Raw genomic sequence first — 24,319 nt, forward strand, 5'->3', positions numbered from 1 at the left:
ACTGCAAGTACGGCGTGGACCATCGATTTTCTCATTGGCTGAAGTACCGGTGCCTCAGAAACCGAGCAGGGGATTGGTGAGTTCAGCCGTGGGGATTGTCGCCGTGCGGATGGTGGAGCCGGACGGAGGCAGGCGGCGGTGTTTTTGTTTCTGAATGAAAATATAAGTATTGGAGTGTACCCGCGTTTTAAAGGCGTTTTATTTATGAATTCTAACCATTCGTTTTTTAACTTCATGAAATGTTGTGAGTATTTAATTATAGCGTTTTGTACAGTATTTATACCTCAGTAAGTAGCACGCAAGCTTTGTTGGAGATTCAGGCCTAGTTGTGCCACCGCTTGTCGATTTTAACAATAGCCGCGATACACTCCCCTCAGCACTGGAACTGTTTTGACGTCATTTGAAGACATTTGTACACAAGACTGACATAGAATATAACCATAAACACTTCTCAATGGGGTCAAGTAATTGTCACGGCCCCTGAGTTTATGGACATTATTTTATGCAGGCCTGGAAGTATTTTTTTTTCGCTAGGCACATCACGAAGATTTAGGGGAACACAAAAGAAAGATGTCCAACGGCGCAGCAGGAAGCGGCGGTCTGACTTGGGTGGTAAGTTACAATTCTGTTACAATGTAACATAACTGGACAAGTTTTCTTTATTTTATCAGTTAGTTTTGGCCTTATATGAGGTTGCATGAAGGAACATCCCTGCATGAACTAGTTTGTCCGGACAGACTAAAATGGCCATTGTTGCTAGTTGATAGTCAACCCAAACTAGCCTGCGCCTTGAAACGGGCCACTAATTGAGGGATTAATTCACGATTGCACCGCGCGGCTACAATACTGCTAGTCAGTCAAAAAATGATAACATGTAGATAAATGTATCTAATTAACGTTCGGAGAAATTATTCTGCAGGAAGGTAGGGTGAAGGAGACACGTATCTCCCAAAAGTTCTTTGTTAAAATACACGTCAACTGTGGTTGATATCAGTTTTGACATTTAATATACAAACCTATTCGATTATGTATAGAGTCGTGCATCGGTGAATAATGATCACTCGTGAGTAGCCCATAATTGTTTCCATCAAAGGAATGCATATTTTTAAACAGTCATTTCAAATTGCAACGGCATAAGTTAGCAGTAGCCATCCCGTAGACGCAGCCTCCTGTCGGCACAGTTTGGGTGCCACACGGCTCTGAACAATGGAGCAGCTGGGCGCGATACGCAGAGATGTGAGCTGGAGGTCATGTAGGCTTCATTCAGCGTGTCCGGGGCCTCGCTGGCCTTCAGAGTAGAAGACTGAAAGTCTGATGGATGTCTTCCACGGATGGACCATGCCCGTCCGAGCTAGCCTCCCCCCTAACTGGACTGAACAATATGGTTCTAAACAGCTCAAATATGGCATGTGCTACACCTTCAGAGACTCAATAATTAAACTCCCTAGATGCTATTTTAATTCATCTCGTTTCCCTGTTACGAATGTTAGTACTCCACAGTAGTAGTGGGTTGATTAGGCTCTGCCATGTTGCTTTGACCTATGACCTACAGTAGGGAAACTCTTGAGCCCTGATTATTGGCTGTTGTGGAGTGTTAGGATCAGCTGCCTTAATACCTCCCTAATAGACACATTTATTAATGTCCCAAGGGGGAGAGGAGACTATAGATTATTATTTACTGGCACACCATTCAATTAGTTCACTGTAGTGTTTGAGAGAACATTATTGATTATTCGCGCGAGTCATACTTAACAATACCACAGCGTAGTTAAGATCTTTTTTTTTTTTTAAAGCCACATAAAAAATGGAATTACATCCACAAATTAAATAACTACGTATTGCCTGGTGCAATAAATCCCACGTTATTAAACTTAACAGTTAGATATCAAACCCCCTGTCTTAACCAAAGGGGGGTCTTGATCCAGGCAACCAACCAACCAACCAAACCATAGATAAGGGTGGTGGTGCCTTCTCCTGGTGGTAGAACTGATAATCAGTTGCCAGCGCTCGAAAACATTTATCTCTAGTGTTTTCTTAACAAAGTTGTGCACATGTGTCTAATAACAGACCATCTTTGAAAAGAACAATGCCGCAAAAAAGGAAGAGGCGAACGGCAGGGGTGACGGTGGCAAGGGCGAGGGCGGAGCCAAGAAGGAGGGCGGAGCCAAGAAGGAGGGTTCCAAGAAGATGTCGGTGGAGCGTGTGTACCAGAAGAAGACCCAGCTGGAGCACATCCTACTCCGTCCAGACACCTACATCGGATCCGTGGAACCTGTCACTCAGGTAGGTCAACACACACACACACACACACACAATAAAACACACACACACACACACACACAGTTATAAGAAATAATGGCTCTATTTGTTCCATAAAAATGACGTATGACTGATGTGTAAAAGAATACTTTGTCTGTGTCATCTGTTTATCCTTTCAGCATTTGTGGGTCTTCGATGAAGATCTTGGAATGAACTTGCGAGAAATCACCTACGTCCCTGGATTATACAAAATCTTTGATGAAATTCTCGGTGAGTTTATTTATCCTGATTATTATCGCATAACACACACAGTCAACATCGTGGTCATTATAAACAAGCAATACTCAAATCCATTATCGCTGTGGCCTCAGGTGGAGTACCACAAATAATCACTTGGTTGACATTGCAGATAAGTGGAATTATCTGAAGTCGCTTGTAGATTAATTGTCGATCTGTCAGCTTGTCCTTGTGTACTCTGTTGGAAGCCTTTCTTTCCCTATTCCACATGTTGTCATCTGTATGGAATGATAAGCTGTCCTGTCTGAGAACATGTTTTATTGGAGGTCCCTGCATCTGGTTAGGGCAAGCAGCCCTGTCCCTGGTCTGTTACAAGTTTGGCAGACTGGCACATGAATGTAGTGTTGTGCTGTAGAAACAACAACCTCTTTTGTATTCATACCCCTCAAGAAATTAATGGGATTTGATCTGCGCACACTGGGTTCATTTTGGATTTTTATAGTAGTACTGTGGTAATGCCATCACTCACTCCTCCCTGACCGCGTATTCATACAACGTCCATGATCCATTCAAAATGTGTCACATTACAACCCAGGCTGATGCTTGAAATCATAGAGTTCATGCAAACAAAAAGGGAAGGGTGATGAGCTGTTTTACTTTTCAAGATGTTCTCTGTATCAGAGACTGGTTTGAAGAGAAAACCACTCTGATGTGTAAATGGATGTGGTAAGGATTTTTTTTAGGTCATGCAAGTTAATTTGTTCCCAAGTGTGACTTAATTCCCTCTTTGCTGCGACTCCCAAGCTAGGATTCGATCATTGATGAAAATGCTGGCACCAAGTACCCATTTGTGTTCTAGAGATGTAGGGTGTCAGCAAGTCCTGGTTTTATCAAAACCAATTAGGATGTATTAGAATCAACAGAATCAGGTCCCTTCTAGGATGCTGCCTCTCATTAGGACTTGTCTTTCTATCCCACAGTCAACGCATCCGACAACAAACAAAGGGACAAGAACATGAACACCATAAAGATCTCCATGGACCCGTGAGTACACACTGAATCCTCATCCCAATGGGTACACACTGAATCCTCATCCCAATGGGTACACACTGAATCCTCATCCCAATGGGTACACACTGAATCGTCATCCCAATGAGTACACACTGAATCCTCATCCCAATGGGTACACACTGAATCCTCATCCCAATGGGTACACACTGAATCCTCATCCCAATGGGACAGTATAGAGAGAGTATAAGAGGTGTACCGATCGGGTTAAATTAGTCTCCGGACCCATGTCCGTTAATCAGGACTTGATACCCGTCAACATATGATAGTCGTGATCAGACAACCGGGAGTGTGATTTTTAAATGCTAAAAATGATGAAGCGGGGGGCGCTCACATGGCGTAGCACACTAAGGCGCATACCACATCACCGCAAGGTCCCTGGTTCGATTCCGGCCATCGACATATCCTGCATGTCATCCCTCCTCTCCCTCACCCACCCACCCTCCCTCTCAATCTCTACTGTCTCTATCCCAATAAAGCAGAAACGCCCTAAAAACATATTTAAAAAAATAAATAAAAATGATGAAGCGGACAGTTGAGAACGCCGTCGGAGCTGTGCGAGCCTGCCAGGCGCCTTGCCTATTAGCGAGCGTTTGTGTCTTTCCTCCCCGTAAAATGTTCCTTCCTGTTATCACACACATATTGGCTCATGCGAGTACATTACATTAATGGCAGCAGGAAAATCGCACACGTCTCCCAACCGTTCACAGACAGCTCACTGGCCAACGGAGTAAATGTTTTGAGATGGAAATGAACACTCTCCGATTGCGGGTCGTGTCTTAAAATGGTTGGGTGATCATCGCATCTGTAAAATGCCCAGAGTACTCGGAGCACCTCTACATTACAGACCCTGTTGTTTTTGTCCATCTCCTAAATAAGCATCACTCCCCCACCTTTCAGGAGGCACAGTAGCCATCCTACAGTATGTGCTGAGTAGTGAAGCTGAATAGTAATGGCTTTATCGAAGCAAAAGGAAAGAACTGTCTATGCTTTCACACTTAATGCTGTTAGATTATTACTTTACGTTTCTATCCTGTCCCAGCATTTCTCAAAGCCCTCTTGCCATTCAAAGGTAGATGACAACTTATACAGTGTTACCCTGGAAATTATATTGATACGTAAATATATTGACCTACTGTGTGTCATATGTTTGATGTGTCATATGTTTGATGTTTCATGTGTTTGATGTTTCGTATGTTTGATGTTTCGTATGCTGTATGTTTGATGTTTCACACTTAGTGTATGCCGTGGTATGTCCTTTGATACATGACATCTGCATATATTCATCCCTCCTGAAGAGGCAAAGATGTTGGAATTATCTTGGATGTAAACAAATTCACTTTAGAAAGGCTCTTAGAGAACTGTAGGGCTGCATGTGAATTGTTGCGCAAACCAACTAGCCTGACCATTTAGGAAGACGCTTGTTGAATGACAAAATGCATCCTTTTTATTGGGCAAGAACAACCCGTTTTACAACCCATGGAAATAAGATAGCAGAAACCGACCGTCGTGTGCAAGATGAGTACTTCGCTATCCCTTATTGGTAATCTATCCTGTGTTGGTTTAGTGGCGTTGAGAGACGCAGAGGTACAGGGAGGGTTCAGGGAGAATATGGGGACATTTAGAGGAGTGAGGCAGCCGGCAGAAGAGAGAGAGAGACAGACAGACAGGGAGGGAGGAGACGGGGCCATCGAGGGCTGATGGATCTGGGAGCGTCTTAATGAGCAGGTTCTGGAATGCAGGCAGGGAGGAAGGAAGGGAGACTGCTCATTTTACATGCGGTTCGCCTACGACGCCTGCATCCACAAGCCCTCCGCTAAAACATCACCATGTCCTTCAGAGGGCCTGATACGTGACATCATCTGGCCTGCTGCTGTTCTCGAGGGCTGCAGTTAATAGGGTTTTATGGACATCGTCCACACACGCTTACCTCATTGCCAGGTTGGCTCATTATGCTGTTTTGCGGCAGTGTTTTTTATTTTTTTATTTTTTTAATCGTAGCTCAAGTTCATTTGAAACGCTTTGGTGTCCTTGGAATGTATAAGCATGTTGGATGTTGGATTGTCAGAGAGTAGAGGTTGGCTGGAACTAAGGTTGTTGCACTCGTTATCAAATCCAAATGGAAAGGGGGAATTAGCTTGGCTGTGGTAGTCTAATGGAGATCTGAGGTGTTAATTAAGCAACGATCCCCCAGAGGCTGCGAGTTATCGTCTGTATTGTCACGGGTAGGTGGAGTTGTTAGGCACGACGTGCAGCGGCACAAACCGGAAATTATGACGAGAAAACAACGTTTTAGTTTTCTGAGAGATTGTGGAGGTTTCTGCCCTGCGCTGAGAAATGTAGTTCCCCGAACTACAAACTTTGTCAAGGGAACCTATTACACACATCTGCTGCAGCGTAGGAATATCATAACCGGTGATTTACCGTGACATTATCGTTATTAAATCACAGCTTCGAACGCCTCTCGTCCGATCACGATGCTTGTTTTCATCAACCCGTTGTATAATTGTTATTCAACGATCCTTTCATTTTACTCTGCTCCTCTCTCCAGCGAGTCCAACATCATCACCATCTGGAACAACGGGAAAGGAATCCCTGTGGTGGAACACAAGGATGAGAAGATGTACGTCCCTGCTCTCATCTTCGGCCACCTCCTCACCTCCAGTAACTACGACGACGATGAGAAGAAAGTCACAGGTGAGGAAATGGAGATGAGAAAGATCATCTGGAACATCAGCATTTGCCTTGATAACATTCTGATGACTGACCGTAAAGCGGAATTTTACCCTGTGATCCAGTGGATTTGTTTTTGCCATTAGTCAATAGACACATTCACAGAAAAAACGTGTTTTAAAACGATCTCTGAGTCAATATATCTGTCTTTGAATGCCCTGATCAGTCCTGATGTTCCAAATTGCCCATTTGAGTCAATTCGTACTCCCAAATAGAGTGTCACAATACCATAAAGCATTTATTGGCGCCTGCTCACTTACAATAATGAGGATGTCATAACAACTGAACAACAGTTCCAAGATGCAGTACATGGGAGAGAGATGGGCTGTCCTCTGAATTCACACAAATAAGAGGGCTTATTTACAATATGCACACACACACACACACAGACATACACTCACACAAACACCTCTCTTTCTCACACACACACACACACATGACCGAATTGTATCACGTTTCATGTTAGCATGCATTTCATTACCGAGCAGCAGTTGCTCCGCAACGCACAGGACAGCCCTGATTCCTGCCTTTCCACTGACAGGCACTGCTTTGAGCGCCGCATTCACAGGCTAGTCCCATACGTGGAAGGCTAGCTCTACAATTAACAAGTAGTACCATATGAAGCGGTAATACGGTTTCCCATAGCACTGGTAACATAAGTATCATATGGCTTTGGTACCATGATATACCGTTGGTGTCAGTGTACCGTGCAACACTACTCCCAAGATTCCCCTCTCCCTCCCACGCCCTTCTGTTGAACAAGCGCAAAAGCTAGCATGTGCTGCTGTCTGCGAATCACTGGCAGAGCAGGGTCAGAGTGCAAAAAGTCTCACCAGACGTATTTTAATCCGGTATGAGAATTTGAAGGAAGCACAAGTAAACACAGCCCTTGCGTTTCAATAGCTATGATAAAGCTGCACATGAAATTATTATAGTTCTAGACGGTAAGCATCACAGAAATGGACATGAAAATGGATTTCGGGTAAACTTGCCCTTTAAGAATTCTATTAAGTCTGATTTGTTGATCGTAATCTAAAAAAAGTATTTTATAGTGTGTAACAGTTGAGTGGATGAATGACGAATGCTCTCCAGCAACATACAGCACAAGTCTAACTGAATTCAAACTGCTTCGCTCGTAGGTGGAAGGAATGGGTACGGTGCTAAACTCTGCAACATCTTCAGTACCAAGTTCACTGTGGAAACTGCCTGCAAAGAGTACAAACACAGCTTCAAGCAGGTACAGAAACTGATTTCAATCTGATTTACATTTGTGTTTTCACGAAAGTGACAACTTTCAATTGACATTGATAGTTTATGAATTGTTATCAAACAGAAAGAAAAAACAGTTGTTTTTTAAATTTTTATAGGGCGTTTGTGACTTATGTGACATATGAGGTATGTACAAGTTGATCCTCACCACAGATTGTGGTCGCTGTGTGTCATCCTGACAAGGGTAGCACTGTTCAGGGTTTTAGCTGTGGTTCTTGACTATTATCACTCACGGGATGTTTATATTGCAGGTACTGGGATGTTTGTTATGTCTGTAAACTACATTATGGTTTTCTGTCTGTGTGGTTTGTCCTACATTTGCCATCTCCCATAACAAGAGTTTCTGCATAACTTTGACAATCGCTAAATTAAATCAGCTCTACGAAGCCTTTTACCCTTTTACCGGAATTAATGTTCCAGTAATTTCACCTTGCAATGTCAGGACAGATTAAAGTAGTTTTTTTCAACATGAAAAAGTATAGTGTTTTCATTGTCAGCCAACATTAAATACCCACTCTCTCTTCCCCTAGACCTGGCAGAACAACATGACCAAGACGAGCGATCCCAAGATCAAGTTCTTCGACGGGGAGGACTTCACCTGCGTCACCTTCCAGCCTGACCTGTCCAAATTCAACATGGAGAAGCTGGACAAAGACATTGTGGCTTTGCTCACCAGGAGAGCCTATGACATAGCCGGCTGCTGCAAGGGTGTCAAAGTCATGTTTAACGGGAAGAAACTGCCTGTAAGTCTCCCTTCCACATACTCATATAGTAGTAAGTAGTGGGGCCAGTTTTCTCGTTATGCATTCTCAGGGCTCTCCCCAGGATCTTTTTTAACAAGGTTGTGCTGTATTGCATTACCAAAACCGACTTGCGTGTATTCATGTCAAAAAGTGCTAAAAATGCAGCTAAAACATTGCTTTAATGGAGGAACGTAACACTTTCGCTTTTGACAACGATAGTGACTCATCATCACTAAATATCAGTTGAATTAGCTCTTAAATGTTTACATGGTGGCGGAGCCAGGTGGGCATGGTGGCACTGCGCCACTATTGCGTTCTTTGGGGAGAACCCTGATGCTGTGCAAAGGTCATCAGCCACGAGGGGACCCTTAAACAATACTTGTTAAATGAAGTACCCTGTTAAAAAAAAATGTGGACACCCCTTGCCAAGAGTGTGCAAAGCTGTCATCAAAGCAAAAGGTGGCTACTTTGAAGAATCTAAAATATAAAACATGTTCTGGTTTGTTTCACACTTTTGTTTACTACATAATTCCATATGTGTTCCTTCATAGTTTTGATGTCTTCAATATTAATCCACAATGTAGAAAATAATAAAAAATAAAGAAAAACCATTGAATGAGGAGGTGTGTCCAAACTTTTGATTGGTAATGTATATATATTGTTTCCTCACACCTGTCTCTGTCCCTCCTCAGGTGAACGGGTTCCGCAGCTACGTGGACCTGTACGTCAAGGACAAGCTGGATGAGACCGGCGTGGCGTTGAAAGTGGTGAACGAGTCCGTTAACGACCGGTGGGAAGTGTGCCTTACCATGAGCGAGAAGGGCTTCCAGCAGATCAGCTTTGTCAACAGCATCGCCACCACTAAGGTTTGTTTACCCGCCGACCATTAAGCGCTAACGAAGAAGAACACACCACTTAGTTTTGTTTGTTTACCGCCATTAAACACTAATGAAGAAGAACACCCCACTAAGGTATGTTTGTTTTGGCTATTAAACACAGTTGTTATTGGTGTCAAAAAATTATAAATTGCAGCGCATTACTCACAAAATCCCATTTCTGATATGAATCCCATTTCTTTTTTTAAATGTTATGTTTAACACTCTATGTTTTGGTTTGCTCAGGGAGGCAGACACATTGACTATGTGGTGGACCAGATCGTGGCCAAGCTTATCGAAGTGGTGAAGAAGAAGAACAAAGCTGGTGTTTCAGTCAAACCCTTCCAGGTGAGACTCACGCCTCTACTTTTAAACCTAGTATGAGTCTCTTACCACATGATTTAGGGTTACGGTCACACGTGTGTGTCACAATACTAATCACCCCCTTCTCTTTCAGGTGAAGAACCACATCTGGGTGTTTGTGAATGCGTTGATCGAGAACCCGTCTTTTGACTCCCAGACCAAGGAGAACATGACACTCCAAACGAAAAGCTTTGGCTCCAAATGTCCCCTGTCTGAGAAGTTCATCAGAGCGGTATGGATGTTCTCTACCACACAACTATTTTCTTCCCCAAAGTGACACATCACGTGAACCCAAACCTTGCTACTGAAGGTCCTCTCTGGTAATCTTGTCCACCTGAACAATGAACATGGTTATAAAACTGATTTTGTTGTTTATTTCGTCCGCAGGCAACCAATTGCGGAATCGTGGAAAGTATACTCAACTGGGTGAAGTTCAAGGCACAGACTCAACTGAATAAAAAGTGCTCCTCTGTGAAGCACAGCAAGATCAAGGGCATCCCTAAGCTGGACGATGCCAACGATGCCGGTAAGTGAATGAGCTATTCATTCAGCCTTGTCTACAGGCTTGGCTGTGAAACTGCTTTAGCTACAGTGTCTTCTACCACTGTACAACAGAACATTTGCACAGCACTCCTCTTTCTCTCAGTGTAAATAATGACTGTTGATTGAAGGTTTCATACAAAATAATGTGGGTGCTGAATCATTGTGGAAAATGTTATGAAAATGTATAATGGACAGCACTCCAATGTACACATATCCAATCATAATATATTTATTGTGGATAAATGGATGCATCAGTGTGCAGGAGAGAATGTCTCCTGTTATACGTTGATATGGAAGCACGTGTGATTTCTCTGTGCACACAGTCGCTAAGCTGCTCATATCCGCTGACATGCTGGCACACTGAAGAAATCCCAGTCTGAGAACCGTAAACATTAAGATTACTTCGACACATTGAAATGTGGGCACTACTAAATTGGCATGTCCACAAAGGAGTATTGAAATCCTGGCACACTTGCACATCTCGGCTGTGTAGCCTTCATCGGAAGAGCACCGTCTAACCTGTTTTTATGTTTTTTTTCCACCCAAGAAGCGCTCCGGTCTCCTGCTTATCTTGCATTGAAATGTCTTATCTTTGTTTGTGGTCCAGGTGGAAAACACTCCTCAGAATGCACTCTCATCCTCACTGAGGGAGACTCAGCCAAGTCCCTGGCGGTCTCTGGTCTGGGCATTATCGGACGAGATCGCTACGGAGTCTTTCCGCTAAGAGGGAAGATCCTGAATGTACGAGAGGCCACACACAAGCAGGTAAGTGTCAAGTGGGAAATTAGTTTGCCCTGGCAGAGTGCAAGTGTGGTGTATTACCTACATTAAAGTCTCCTGCAGTATTTCAAAACTTTTAATCTAAATCAAAATGATCCAGATTCTTTTTTGCAATCCAGTGTCAGATTTATATGGCTGATTTTGAATAGTATAGGGGTCAACCCGGCTTGATCTGATCCTGGATACCAAAAGAAAGAATCTGGATTTTGATCTGGGTTCTGATCCAGATTAAAAGTTTTGAAATACTCGGCCCTTGAGTATTGATCTTTTGCCACTATGACAAACAATCAACCAATTAAACATGATTATTATTATTTTTTATTCTCTTCCCAACAGATCATGGAGAATGCTGAAATCAACAGCGTCATCAAAATCATGGGCCTTCAGTACAAGAAGAGCTACGACGACCCAGAGTCGCTCCGATCGCTACGCTACGGCAGGATCATGATCATGACCGACCAGGTCTAACACTTAATCTATTTAATAACATTTAATTTATTCTATCTAATTATTAATCTAATAACTTAATCTAGCCGACCGATGTCTGATTGACAGAAGTCATAAAATGAATATGCTGGTCAAGTGATGAGTGTGTCACAATCAAAGAATACCATGACAGTGAAAATATCTGGAGACAAACATGGCAAGGTTGTAAAGAAAGCTCCCTTAAGGAGACTGTAAATATAGCTATTTAAGAGATTGTTGAGCGCTAAAATGTTTTGATTTGATATTTGAGACGTGTGCTAGTACAGGTAACGTGGCTAACGTGATCAGTCGCTGATATAGCTTTAAAACAATATATATATTTTATGTTCTAACCGGCATTAGTTTTATACACACTCTCTGTTTCTGGGATGATGGGGAAAGCGAACATTGAATTATATTATGGTGGGAGTACATTTATCAGCCAAATATGACCATTTTCATGTCAGTTTTGCAGCGCTGAACCTTTGTTTGTCTCCAGTGACGTTCCACTTTGCCAGCGTGTTCTAACAAGGTTATACAGTCTCCTGGTCTTTCTAATCCAAGGTGATAATATAATGTGTTTATTGTCTGCTGGCAGGATCAAGACGGCTCTCATATCAAAGGTCTGTTGATCAACTTCTTCCACCACAACTGGCCGTCACTCCTGAAACACACCTTCCTGGAGGAGTTCATCACGCCCATTGTCAAAGTAAGGGTTTTACTTAAGCAATAAGACAGGAGACAGTGCGTAATTGTAAATACAGCCACTGCTGAGGGACATTGGTTGCCTGCTTAGCGAGGAACCAAATAATCTGCGGTGACTTTATTCACAATAAAGCTCGGTCTCTCGTGCCTTATTTGTTTGAGTGTTAGCGCAGGGATATTACTGCCATGTATGGTAAACAGGTAAAACGCATCATAGCTGTTATTTTATCAGGGAATAAAGCACGGCTTCATCATAATGCTTGTTCTGAACAAACCGTACAAAAAGGTTTATTGATTATCCATTGTTATTAGACACACTATGGGCCGGTTTCACAGACGAGGCTTAAGTTAAGCCTAGTCTTAGACTAAAAAGCATCCTCAGTGGCAATTTGCCATTGAAAGTGTGAATTGTCTGTGATACACTAAACATGAAACACACAGGGCCGGTATGTTACTGCATGTATTTAAAAACAATATATGAGACCCCTCTTTGACAGATTTGGTCCATACCGTACAGTGTCCCATTGTTACCAAAATATAAAATTATAATGTTACTTTTAACTATTAATTCCCCCTCTTTCTTTCTACAGGTGAGCAAAAATAAGCAGGAGTTTTCCTTCTACAGCATTCCAGAGTTTGACGAATGGAAGAAACAAACTGATAACTTTAAAACCTGGCACATAAAGTACTACAAAGGTTTGTTTTCTCTATATAATCTATAAATTCTATATAACCCCTCTCAAACTAACCGATTCTCAAAAGCCTTGCTGTTTTCATTTGATGTGTACGTCTGTCGTGAATGTCTAATTCTCTGGGTTCCAGGTTTGGGAACAAGTACGAGCAAAGAGGCGAAGGAGTACTTCGCTGACATGGAGAAACATCGGATTACGTTTAGATACGGTGGCACAGAGGACGATTCTGCTATTACCCTGGTGTGTTTACAATACCACTCTGCGTCTCATTGCCTCGTCATGGTGCTTGAAGATTGGCTCGTTAAATGAGCAGAAAATACCTGCAGTTACAAATTCTATTCGTCAAGCAAGATTTGCTGTTTCACTTACTTGAATAACTTTCCTCATCCTATCACATCAGCACACCAGGGGAGGCCGGTGGAGGCAGAAATTGGAGGACGGGCTCATTGTAATGCATGGAATGACACATGGTATCAAACATTTATACCATGTCTTATTCCGTTCCATGCATTACAAAGAGCCCGTCCTCCGATTTCTACCTCCACCAGCCTCCACTGCAGCACACACCTGAGAGTGTTTGAGTTACTCTTCTGTGCGCTACCTGTGACGCCCTTGGCTTATCAGCTTCTCCCCTGTTCTGGTCTGTAGGCCTTCAGTAAAAAGAAGACTGACGACAGGAAGGAGTGGCTGACCAACTTCATGGAGGACAGACGCCAGAGGAGGATGCACGGCCTGCCAGAGGTGGGTGTGTCTGTCACAGTGGGTGTGTCTGCACTTAAGAGTGGGTGTGTCTGTTAGAGTGGGTGCTGGGCCTGCCAGAGGTGGGTGTGTCTGCACAGCGTGCTGGGTCTGGCTGTGTGAGGATGATTACAGAAAGAGCATGTAGACATTTCTGTTTTTAGATCTTTCTGTTTACATACAAACATACCACCACTGTCAGAATGAATTTGGACCAGCTGTCGAGCCTCCGCTTCCTTTGATTTGCTTTCTAATTTGATGAGTGAGTGTGTGTTTGCAGTTTTCCCCTGATATCACCATTGGAATGGAAATACTTAAAATATACAAATCGCGCTAGTTTAGTTGATGTCTTTGTTAATGACTCGTACAGTAAGAGCTGCGTTCCCCATGTGAAACTGATCAGATGTGAGAACATCAGAGCGCTGATTCAAGTCTATATTTTCTTCCCTCCAGCAATTCCTGTACGGGACACAGACACGCCACCTATCCTACAACGACTTCATCAACAAAGAGCTCATCCTCTTCTCTAACTCTGACAACGAGAGATCCATTCCATCCTTAGTTGACGGTTTGTATACTCACTCCCCGGAGGCCTCTCTTTGTAGTGTTTGTTTCGATGTTTGTGGTGTGAAAAAGTTTAATGGGGAACGGAACAGAAAAGCCTGAACCTGCTGTGAACTGAATTCTTGACTGTCTCGTGTGTTGTGTCCGTGTGTGATGTGGTCTTCCAATGATTGTGTGTGTGTGTGAGTGAGTGATGTGGTCCCCTTCTGATGATGTTGTGTGTGTGTGTAGGCCTGAAGCCTGGCCAGAGGAAAGTGATATTCACCTGCATGAAGAGGAACGACAAGAGGGAGGTGAAGGTGGCCCAGCTGGCTGGTTCAGTGGCAGAGCAGTCTGCTTACCATCACGGGGAGGTAAGAACACTTAACGCCATTTCCCCTTTTTTTTTAATTCATACCCCCTGAAGAACAACTACCTTTGTTTGCTTCTCTGTAAAGACAGAAGGGATGTAGAAGTTGCCACAGTATTACATTGACGAACGCCCCTCTGTGTGTCTTTGTTCAATCAGCAAGCCCTGATGATGACGATCGTCAACTTGGCGCAGAACTTTGTGGGTAGCAACAACGTGAACGTCCTGCAGCCCCTGGGTCAGTTTGGTACCCGCATCCAGGGAGGCAAGGACGCTGCCAGCCCCCGTTATATCTTCACTATGCTCAGGTCAGTCTCCTGGGCTCAGTATTTCAAAACCTTTCATCTAGACCAGAGTGATGAAGATTCTTTTTTTTTCTATCCAGGATCAGATCGAGCTGGCTGATTCCCCCTACTACTCAAAACCTGCCAGATAGATCTGATCCTGGATCGCAATCTACCTAAAGTATCTTTATAAGGTCTTACTTCAGATGATAGTGATATGTAGTTGTTTCAAAAACGTTACATTAATGCATTTTGTAAGTAGTCTCTGAATAGGAGTGCCTGCTTAATGACTAAAACTGATGATGGTAAAAACAAACAAAATACTTGATTTTCGATGAGGGGGGTGGTGGCTGGGCTAATATATATATATATATATATATATATATATCTGTGAAAGTAACATCATCTTATCTACCCCTTTTTTCCTCCCCCCAGTCCTCTGGCCAAGCTGCTGTTCCCAGCGGTGGACTCCAGTCTGCTCAAGTTCCTGTGGGATGACAACCAGAAGGTAGAGCCAGAGTGGTACATCCCCATCATCCCCATGGTGTTGGTGAACGGGGCCGAGGGCATCGGAACAGGCTGGGCCTGCAAGATCCCCAACTACGACGTCCGCGAGATCGTCAACAACATCTACCGCATGCTCAAGTCACAGGACCCCCTGCCCATGGTAAAACACTCATGTCAGAGAAGACAGTTAAACCATGATTTTGGTAGTTGATTGGTCATCTATGGACCATGCTTTTCTTCTGGTAAATCAGTTACTACTGATTTATAGTAGTACAGTTACTAATCAAAACTACTTTGTGAGTACACTGAAAAAAACACTACTTTGAGTACACTTAAAAAACACTCTTACTGCATGTTCTAACAGACAAATTATGCAGGTATTATATATCTACCTGTAACTGAATGTTGATATCCATGTATGTTGTCTACTTCCACAGCTGCCCAGGTACAAGAACTTCAAAGGTATTATCCATGAGCTGGGCCAGAATCAGTTCATGGTGAGTGGGGAGGTGTCTGTCCTGGACAAGAACACCATTGAGATCACTGAGCTTCCTGTCCGGACCTGGACACAGGTACGCTACTAATGCCAGGATTATCAATCCTGGAACTCCCTTGCTCCCGTTCACACCCACACATCCTGTTGGGCAGGTTTTCTGGATTAATTAATTGATTAAAGTATTTAAGTTTCTGTACCGCTTATATTGTGGTGTTATTTGTTTCTTGTTTCATCTCAAATGAAATGGCTTAAGTCTTTGTTTTTCTTTTCTCGCTAACCTTTATGTTTTAAGTTATTGTGAGGTTTTAATATAAGCCCTAGGCTGGTTTCTTACCTCTCATGCACTTTTTAATCCATTTTATTCTTTCACTGTTTTGTAATTTCGTTATCTGTGCAAATAAATAAATAAACAAATAATAGGAACTGTTGTTTTCAGACCTGTTTGTTTGCTTTCATTGTTCTAATGAAAGATATCAGCATAACTACCTTTGTTAATTCCCGTCCCTCTCTCACCATGCAGGCTTACAAAGAGTCTGTGCTGGAGCCAATGCTGCAGGGCACAGAGAAGACCCCAGCGCTCATCAACGACTACAAGGAGTACCACACCGACTCCACCGTCAAGTTTGTGGTGCGCATGTCGGAGGAGAAACTGGCCCAGGCGGAGGTAGCTGGGCTCCACAAAGTCTTCAAGCTGCAGTCCAGTCTCACCTGCAACTCCATGGTGAGTGCACTCTCTCACTGTTTTACACGCTACACAAGGGGTTTTACACACTACACAAGGCCATCCCGAGCCGTACTGCCTCGGATATCTTTTCACATTGTCCCTTCCGGCAAAGTAACAGTAACTATGGAGGTTGTGTCACCAGGCTGGCACAGTTCAGCTCAGCTTGTTTGGGCTCTGTGGTGTCATGAGCTTACAGGTTAGAGACGATTAATTCTTATAGTTGATGATGATCAGTGGGGTAGACTATAGTTGTGGGAATTACTGAAGGAGACTTCTCCCATTTAGGTGTTGTTTGACCACATGGGCTGTCTGAAGAGGTACGATTCGGTTCAAGACATTCTTAAGGAGTTCTTCGAGCTCCGGTTGCACTACTACAAACTGAGGAAGGATTGGCTGGTGGGGAGCTTAGGGGCGGAGGCAGCCAAATTGTCCAATCAGGCCAGATTTGTACTGGAGAAGATCGAAGGAAAGGTTTCAATTGGTAAGAATACAAAGTCTGCTCTTCTCTCTCTTCTCTTGTCATTTTAATGATGGTTTATTTGAATGATTTCTTGACATTTTATTATTTTATTGGAATACTTAGAAATTTTGTATACAAGTTCAATTATGTGTTGATTTTAAACCCTGTGCTTGCTTGCTTGCTTGCTCACAGAGAACAAGTCTAAAAAGGATCTGATCCGAATGCTGGTCCAGAAAGGCTTTGAGTCTGACCCAGTGATAGCATGGAACAAAGCCCAGGAAAAGGTAAAAAAAAAATGGCAATCTGGGATTTTTTTCTGGGAAAAATAACAAAGCGTTCTCATGCCAAGTATTCATGAATACTAAAACCTAATTTACATAACATCACCTCTGTATCCTCATTGAGCCACACCAGTCCACTATTCAACACTGTGACTGGCTGAAGCATCCTGGCCGCTCTATATTCTGTCTTCTGATTGGAGTGTCTGTCTTGCTGTGCTCTCTCCCAAGGCTGTTGAGGAAGAACGCGACGGTAATGACAGCGACACCTCGGTGGACTCCGGCTCGACGTCGGGACCCAACTTCAACTACATCCTCAACATGCCCCTGTGGTGCCTGTCCAAGGAGAAGGTGGAAGAACTTCTCAAACAGAGGGACAACAAGGTACTGGAGCCTGGCCCAGGGAAGGGCTGGACACAGCTGACGGAAGGGGTTTAATGGAAAAGGTTTTTGGTGCTCAAACAACGAGAAGAGGAGAAGAGGTGCTGCCTTTTAAATAAATCATCTATGCATGTTCATTGGAGAGGCAAGACACTCTTAATATTTATTTAAAAAAAATAACATCTTGTATTTGTGCATCGAGAGTGTCCCACCTCTTCTACAAACATGCAAGGGAAGCAGACTGTCACAGGAAGGGGTGTTGACAAGAAACTGTCAAGGGAGGAACTGTTTATGGGAATCTGTCAAAGACTTTTGGGCGAGGGTACTGTACTTGCTTGAGGCTCCAAGGCAGTGCTAATCACACACATTTGCCAGGGAGAACCACATTGCCAGAATTCAATCGCTGATGGAGCCGCCAGCATAACACGTTAACCGCAAATGAACATGGCATACCTCCAATTAAGGAGTTCTGTCACCTCACGCAATAATTGTAATAAAAATTAAAACTCCAAATACAGCACTACTAATCGATCCATTTTAAATGTTCACTGCAAGGGAGTTCGATGCAGCCAAAGATGGGGATAAATACTGACTTTGATGCCCAAAACGTGCAGTCGAGTGGGATACATGGCTGCTCGGCCCTCCCACCTCCACAGCTAGCCTCCATAGCTAGCCTCCACAGCTAGCCTCCATAGCTAGCCTTCATAGCTAGCCTCCATAGCTAGCCTCCATAGCTAGCCTCCATAGCTAGCCTTCATAGCTAGCCTCTCTGAGAGCGAAGCAACAGTTAGCTCCACCGTACACGTTGTTGCAGAAGCTCAACATTTTAATACTGCCACCGATTGGGCAAGCGAAATGGTGCAGTTTATCCTTGTAAAATTGGATTGCTCGGAAACTGAGATTGTGCTGTATAGTCTGTAACTTAATGGAACATTTTAAATGGAAATATTACAGCAAGTCACCAATCAAGGCTCTGCGAGATGCATGTGCAGTGACTATACCTGCTCTATGGGGTTGATGCTTCTGACATTGACTTCATAAATGCTAGCCCAAAGCCACTTGGTTCACCTTTATCTCAACTACAGTTACACCACTTCTACTGATCCATCACAGGAGTACATTGGCTTTTGATGACTCGCTCATTGACCTGTGTGTGTGTGTGTGTGTGTGTGTGTGTGTGTTGTGCCACAGAGAGGAGCGCTCAGTGAGCTGGAGAGGAAGTCCCCAGACGATCTTTGGAAGGAGGATCTGGCCGTCTTCGTTGAGGAGCTGGATGTGAGTGCAACAAAAAAACAAAACATGTCTGAGTAACTGCTTTTAAAGATGTTGATTCATACAGCACCTGCATGTGTCAAGGGCTGCTTTGTTGATGAAGTGTGGTTAGTCCCAATGAGCTTTCCCTGACCACAATCTGCTTGCTCTTGTAGGGCTTTAAGCCAGGGTTGCTGTTAAAGCACATTATGACCAATGCATTTCTATAAAGCTCCATACAAATGAAGTGTTTCTGATTGGAGTGTGTTCACCCCTGTGCAGCGGGTGGAGGCCCAGGAGAGGGAAGACCAGAGTGTAGGCAAGGGCGTCAAGCTGGTGAAGGGGAAGGTTGGCAAGCCCAAGGTAAAGAAGATGCACCTGGAGGAGACTCTGCCCTCGCCCTATGGCCGCAGGGTCGTGCCCACCATCACTCAGGCCATGAAGGCAGACGCCTCCAAGAAGATGACCAAAAAGAAGAAGGTTAGAGCTTTAAATCTGCAGCACCAAATCCTCAACACCAAATATGAGTGTGTAATTTTAACTCTAGTTGACATTGTTGATGTTTGTCAGTTTGCTTTCATACCAGGCAGTTTAAAGTGTGTGCCTGTGTGTGTGTTTGCCTCTCAGGGTGACTCGGACCTGGTGGTGAAGATGGAGTTTGATGATGAGATGGGTGTCCTGGGCTCAGGGGAGAACTCAGAGAGAGGCACAGGGGAGAACTCAGAGAGAGGCACAGGGGAGAACTCCCTGAACGCCTCTTCAGCCATCACCCCCGCCTCAGCCAAGCCCAAGGCCCCACGTGTCAAAAAGGAGAAGAAGGAGCCAGGTCAGCTTTCCATTCACAAACAAATTAACCCCTGGGTTCTCTGATGTAGCACAATAGGACACAGGTCTTTCTTTCAATCGCACTCAGGACTGCATCACACTCCATAAAAATCAAACGGCTTCTGTTTTTTTCTTCATCACAGGTGCCCCCAGAGCAAGGAAACCGGCAACACCCAAGGGAACACCGGTCAAGAAGGTTAAGAAGCGTAACCCTTGGTCTGAGGATGAGTCCAAGTCGGAGAGTGACCTGGAGGAGAGTGAGGCTGTTGTCATCCCCAGAAACACTAAGTCCCAAAGGGCCTCAGGTATTCACTAGACTCTTAAATGATCATATACCTCAGGAATTCACTACACTCTTATATTATCATATCCTCTTCTGGCTTGTTTTATTCCACATTGTGATTACTGTTGCCTGAGGTCGTTTTGACTTTCAGATTCCTCCAGTGTTTTGTTAGTCTGAGTGTCTGGTGTGTCTTGGCTAGATGGGGCTGGAGTCGGTCTGCAGTGTGATGCAACCCGTATGCAATAGAACTATGCTATGCTTACGCTATGGGGGTTTCAGTGTCCCTGAGAAAAAAAACACATAGAACGAACACAAAACTTAGAATGAACTCTGTCCACTTTCTCTCTTCTCTCCAGCTGCCAAGCCCAAGTACACCTTTGACTTCTCTGAGGAGGAAGATGGAGATGAAGATGGTGATGATGATGCGGCATCTTCACCAGCTCGGCCCTACAAAGAGGATTTCACCACGGGTGCCTCCGAGAGCAAGGATCACTACAGCGATCACGATGATGATGATGACGATGATGATGAAGATGATGACATCTTACCCCCTCCCAAACAGTCCACGACGACAACGTAAGACTTTTTTTGATTACTGTACCCTCAATCACGTTTTGCTCTGCCCAAAGTACCCCCGAGGTACCCGCTAATGTGCTTTTTACGAGTCTTCACAAGTGCCCCTTGTGAATAGGCCCAAGTCCCCCCAGGGGTACACGTACCTCAGGTTGAGAACCACTGGTCTACTTAAATACCCTAGTCAATCTTCCAGGCCCTATCTGTATGCAAGACACTAAGCTAGCTGCGTCAATCAGTCAAGCAGTCAATCCATTTGGCCTCAGTCTGTTTTTCTGTAATGTTGTTGCTTCCCTTTCTAGTCTTGTAGCTAGTGTTTGTCTGGAATCAGAGAGAACTGTTTAGCTCATCCAACTCTTGCTTTGATCTCTCCAGGTCCATTTCACCAGCAAAGAAGAAGAAAGAACCAGAGAACATGTTCTCCTCCAAATCAGCCTTCTCTGAGAAGAGCAATGACAGCGGTGAGTACACGCCTGGGGTTAGGGGATGCCTGGGGTTAAGGTACATCTGGTACGCTTCGGTCTTTCAACAGAGAGAGTTGAAGGCGAGGTGGTCGGCCGCTTCCTAACACAGTCAGGCTACACTGCAGACACAACGTGACCTTCGTCTGGACTTGTACATTTGTATGCCATCATCTTATTCAGATAACAAAAGTCCGGCAGGGCCTTAGGCACACGTCGGTCACTCAGACTACGTACATTCCATGAATTGTAAACGTAAAGCGCGACGTGTCCACAATGTAAAGATACAACTACAATTGTTAAACTCACTGGGCACAATAACTTGTTGTTGTAAGCTGAAGTCTCAGTTGAATGGGAATGATTGAAATGGGGACGAACTGTATTTGTTTGTAAATGAGCTCGGGGCCTCTGTGTTCCTCTGGGGTTAAGTGCCTCTGTCTCTTCATCTGTTCTTCCAGATGGGCCCAAGTTTGACAGTGACGAGGACGACAACGGTCCCGTCTTCTCATCCTACTCCAGCAGCTCTGCGTTTGAAAAACCGGCCCCAGCAAAGAAAGGTAATGCCGTACAATGCCACTAGGGGGACTCCCAATGCAATTTTTGACAGCGTATTGTAAGAGGGACTACATGGATACAGTGTGGAGGAGTGTTTGCTGTATGTACATAGATTAAAGTTCTCTCTCTATCCCAATGTTGCTGTATGTAGTGAAAACAGTTGGGTATAATTAATAGCCTGTTGATTGGAGGATGTTTTTTCGGGGGAGAGATTGAAGACCCATCTCTGTAGCTAGTGTTTGCCATAGATTGAAGACCCATCTCTTCAGGCTACATCTTAACTGTCCCTCTTCATCCCCACTACTCCCCTTTACAAGTTTCTCTACTGTAAATAAATTGATAAAAAAATGTTTTATTTAAAAAGTAATTCTTCCTTCTTTTAGCATTGTGACTGCCAATAGCCCCTGGTCCTAGCACAGATTAGGACCAGGGGCTATTGATGGACAGATGATTCACTTACCTAGACAAATGTATTTGTTGTAAGTCGCTTTGGATAAAGGCATCTGCTAAATGCCCTAAATGTAAAATGGATAGAGATTGTAGAGAAAGACAGGAAGTAAGGAGGAGTGTACCATCAGCAGGGCATGGGCCGGATCCGAACCCATTCCGACATAGGCACGTGTGCACTGTAGGCCATGGTGCAAGACCACTGGGCCACCCCATGCCACTGGAGAATGTTTTTCATTGGTTTTCATCTATGTAGCTAATGACTTATTCTCTCTGTCACAGCTAAAAAGCCCTCAGATGCAGCTCCCAAACCCAGGAAGGCACCCACACCCAAAGCCAAGAAGCCTGACACATCTGTATGGGACTCGGACTCAGACACCTCCTCCAAGAAGCCTGCAGCAGCAGCAACACCAGCACTCAAAGGTACAGCAACAGATTGGAGATCAAATTGGTGGTCAGATTTGTAGTCTGGATTGGTGATAAGATTGGTGGTCTGGAGGGACCTTACCGTGCATCCTCCTTTAGTCTGAGAATGTGATGTGCATGTGACCTCACCTGTGCAGGTAAAGGACGGGGGAGGAAGAGGAAGCAGTCTGGCTCAGAGGAGGATGATTACAGTCCAATGAAGAAGGCTGGAAAAGCACCGAAAGCGACACCAACCAGCAGCAGGGTGAGTTTTTTTGTCTGCGCAGTTTTGTATATTAGTGTTGTCTTTATGCATGTCCAAAGTTACTGAATCGATCCAAGTCCGAAGTGAAGAGGAAACAGAAGTCGTACGGCCAATGAAATAATCTCATGTTTCTGGTATTGTTTTCCTACCGTCTGAAGAAGCCGAAGAAAGCTGAGAAACCTCAAGCTGAGTCGGACGACGAGGACGACCAGGACTCCAACAGTTTCAGCATGTCAGACGCAGCCTCCCGAGGCCGGGCGGGCAGGGCCAAGAAGGAGGTGAAGTACTTTAACGAGTCAGACGAGGAAGGAGACGATCAGTACATGTTTGACTAGGTGACGAAGATGACCTCCTGTTCTGTGGCACCCCCCTCCTCCCCCCCCCCCCCCCACAGACTTTTGTACATTTTATCCCTCTTTCATTTTAATTTTCTTTAATGGTGATGTTTTAATGCTTTCTACTGTGTAGGTGTTTTACACTTTTTATTATTATACATACACAATTTTGTTTTTTTTATTATCATTGAAATGTTATGTATTTGTCCAATGCGGCTTTTAGAGGTTTAGAAATGCTGTGCTTCAGCACATTTTAATTGTTAAAAAGTAAGAGACAATGTACCTTTTTGAAAAATGAACTTGGAAGTAAACAATGAAATGTAAATGATTTTCGTGCCCCTTGGGTCTTCTTCTGTTGAATGTTATTTTCTTTGTTGTTGTTTTCTTTTGTCACACTGCATCATTCTACACTACCATGGCAACTAAAGTACAGCATTCAAGGCTTCAGGCGAGTAATTCCCTAACCCTAACATTCACATTAGAGAATACAGTACAGTCCACACATTCTGTATTTTAAAATAAATATATTTGTATTACTTTGCCAGGACAGTTCGTGGTAAAGTTAAACAGTATATGAACATAAAAAGCATTGTTAATGTACAAACAAAGAGACAATATTGAAAATGGAGAACAGGAACAGATAGAAGCCCGTCACAGGACGTCTCCACGCAGGGCAGCAGGGGCTGATGGGAAAATGAGTCTCCAGACTCCCAGAGTGCCACTACTGCCCCACCCTTATGTCCAGTCAGACAAGTTAAGAAAACGCAACCATATTTGATCATGTCTCATAACACAACAACTTTACAACACTGCATACGATGGTGAGGTTCTCTGATACTGGTGTGGGGGGGAAAAGGCGACCATATAACATTTTGTAAATGTTAACAAACTTTAAACTGGAACTTTTTGAAATAGACACAACAGAGCTGCTTTTTAAATAATTTTGTGTGTTTGAGGCTTCACAGTCTTGTTCTCTGGCTCCTTCCTACCTGCTGATTTGGATGATGACAAATGATTCCATAAACGTAACCAAATAGCTGTCAGTTGATTGAGTTTGATTGATTGGCGACAGCCGCATGGCATTCCATCTGCAGACTCTAAAAGAAGAAGAAAAAAGCAGCTCTGTTGTTCTGATCGTAGACAAGACACACAGGGGGGAACTTTAACCAACCGGTGCTCAGCAGAGACAGACTGAGACATCCTTTCCTCCCACAGCGGGGCTCTTCGCTCATCATTGGTCGGAAGTGGTGATGACCTCAAGACCGCAGCTCTCCCCTTGGCAACTGTTGCCTGGGAGAGGCTGGCTATGAGATGATGTTCCGAGGGTCACATGACAAGAGTGAGCGGTGCCACAGAGCTGCCAAATCGGAACGCAAAGCACACACATCGAAACAACATTTTTTTTC

General features: G+C 44.0%; 1 protein-coding gene across 3 annotated transcripts; it reads left to right on the forward strand.

The window, feature by feature from the left end:
- Window positions 1–99: 99 nt before the first annotated feature.
- Window positions 100–23,337, forward strand: top2b (DNA topoisomerase II beta). 3 transcript variants are annotated; one of them, XM_083680284.1, is made up of 36 exons: window positions 100–612; window positions 2,068–2,283; window positions 2,439–2,529; window positions 3,477–3,540; window positions 6,116–6,261; window positions 7,437–7,534; window positions 8,097–8,309; window positions 9,002–9,175; window positions 9,431–9,532; window positions 9,642–9,779; window positions 9,935–10,073; window positions 10,698–10,855; window positions 11,207–11,332; window positions 11,934–12,044; window positions 12,631–12,736; window positions 12,863–12,972; window positions 13,381–13,473; window positions 13,924–14,038; window positions 14,266–14,387; window positions 14,543–14,691; window positions 15,103–15,334; window positions 15,612–15,746; window positions 16,191–16,391; window positions 16,680–16,875; window positions 17,047–17,138; window positions 17,364–17,516; window positions 18,705–18,788; window positions 19,047–19,244; window positions 19,392–19,590; window positions 19,733–19,894; window positions 20,229–20,448; window positions 20,821–20,906; window positions 21,365–21,463; window positions 22,191–22,340; window positions 22,469–22,578; window positions 22,737–23,337. In XM_083680284.1, exons 1-36 carry the CDS (start codon window positions 571–573, stop codon window positions 22,911–22,913), a joined length of 5,007 nt encoding a protein of 1,668 aa, XP_083536410.1. In that variant the 5' UTR covers window positions 100–570; the 3' UTR covers window positions 22,914–23,337. The 3 variants fall into 3 exon arrangements, with proteins under 3 accessions (XP_083536410.1, XP_083536412.1, XP_083536411.1); XM_083680286.1 differs by having other exon boundaries at window positions 2,083–2,283; XM_083680285.1 differs by having other exon boundaries at window positions 22,191–22,331; window positions 22,472–22,578; window positions 22,737–23,336.
- Window positions 23,338–24,319: the final 982 nt, after the last annotated feature.

Source organism: Argentina silus, assembly GCF_951799395.1.
Source record: "Argentina silus genome assembly, chromosome: 11".
Lineage (NCBI taxonomy): Eukaryota > Metazoa > Chordata > Actinopteri > Argentiniformes > Argentinidae > Argentina > Argentina silus.

Bases quoted from the DNA above. Each gene is read 5' to 3' on its own strand.
- top2b (XM_083680284.1), top strand. From the start codon at position 571: ATGTCCAACGGCGCAGCAGGAAGCGGCGGTCTGACTTGGGTG. The intron at 9,176-9,430 runs GTTTGTTTACCC...TGGTTTGCTCAG, and splicing joins ACAGCATCGCCACCACTAAG to GGAGGCAGACACATTGACTA. The intron at 20,907-21,364 runs GTGAGTACACGC...CTGTTCTTCCAG, and splicing joins TGAGAAGAGCAATGACAGCG to ATGGGCCCAAGTTTGACAGT.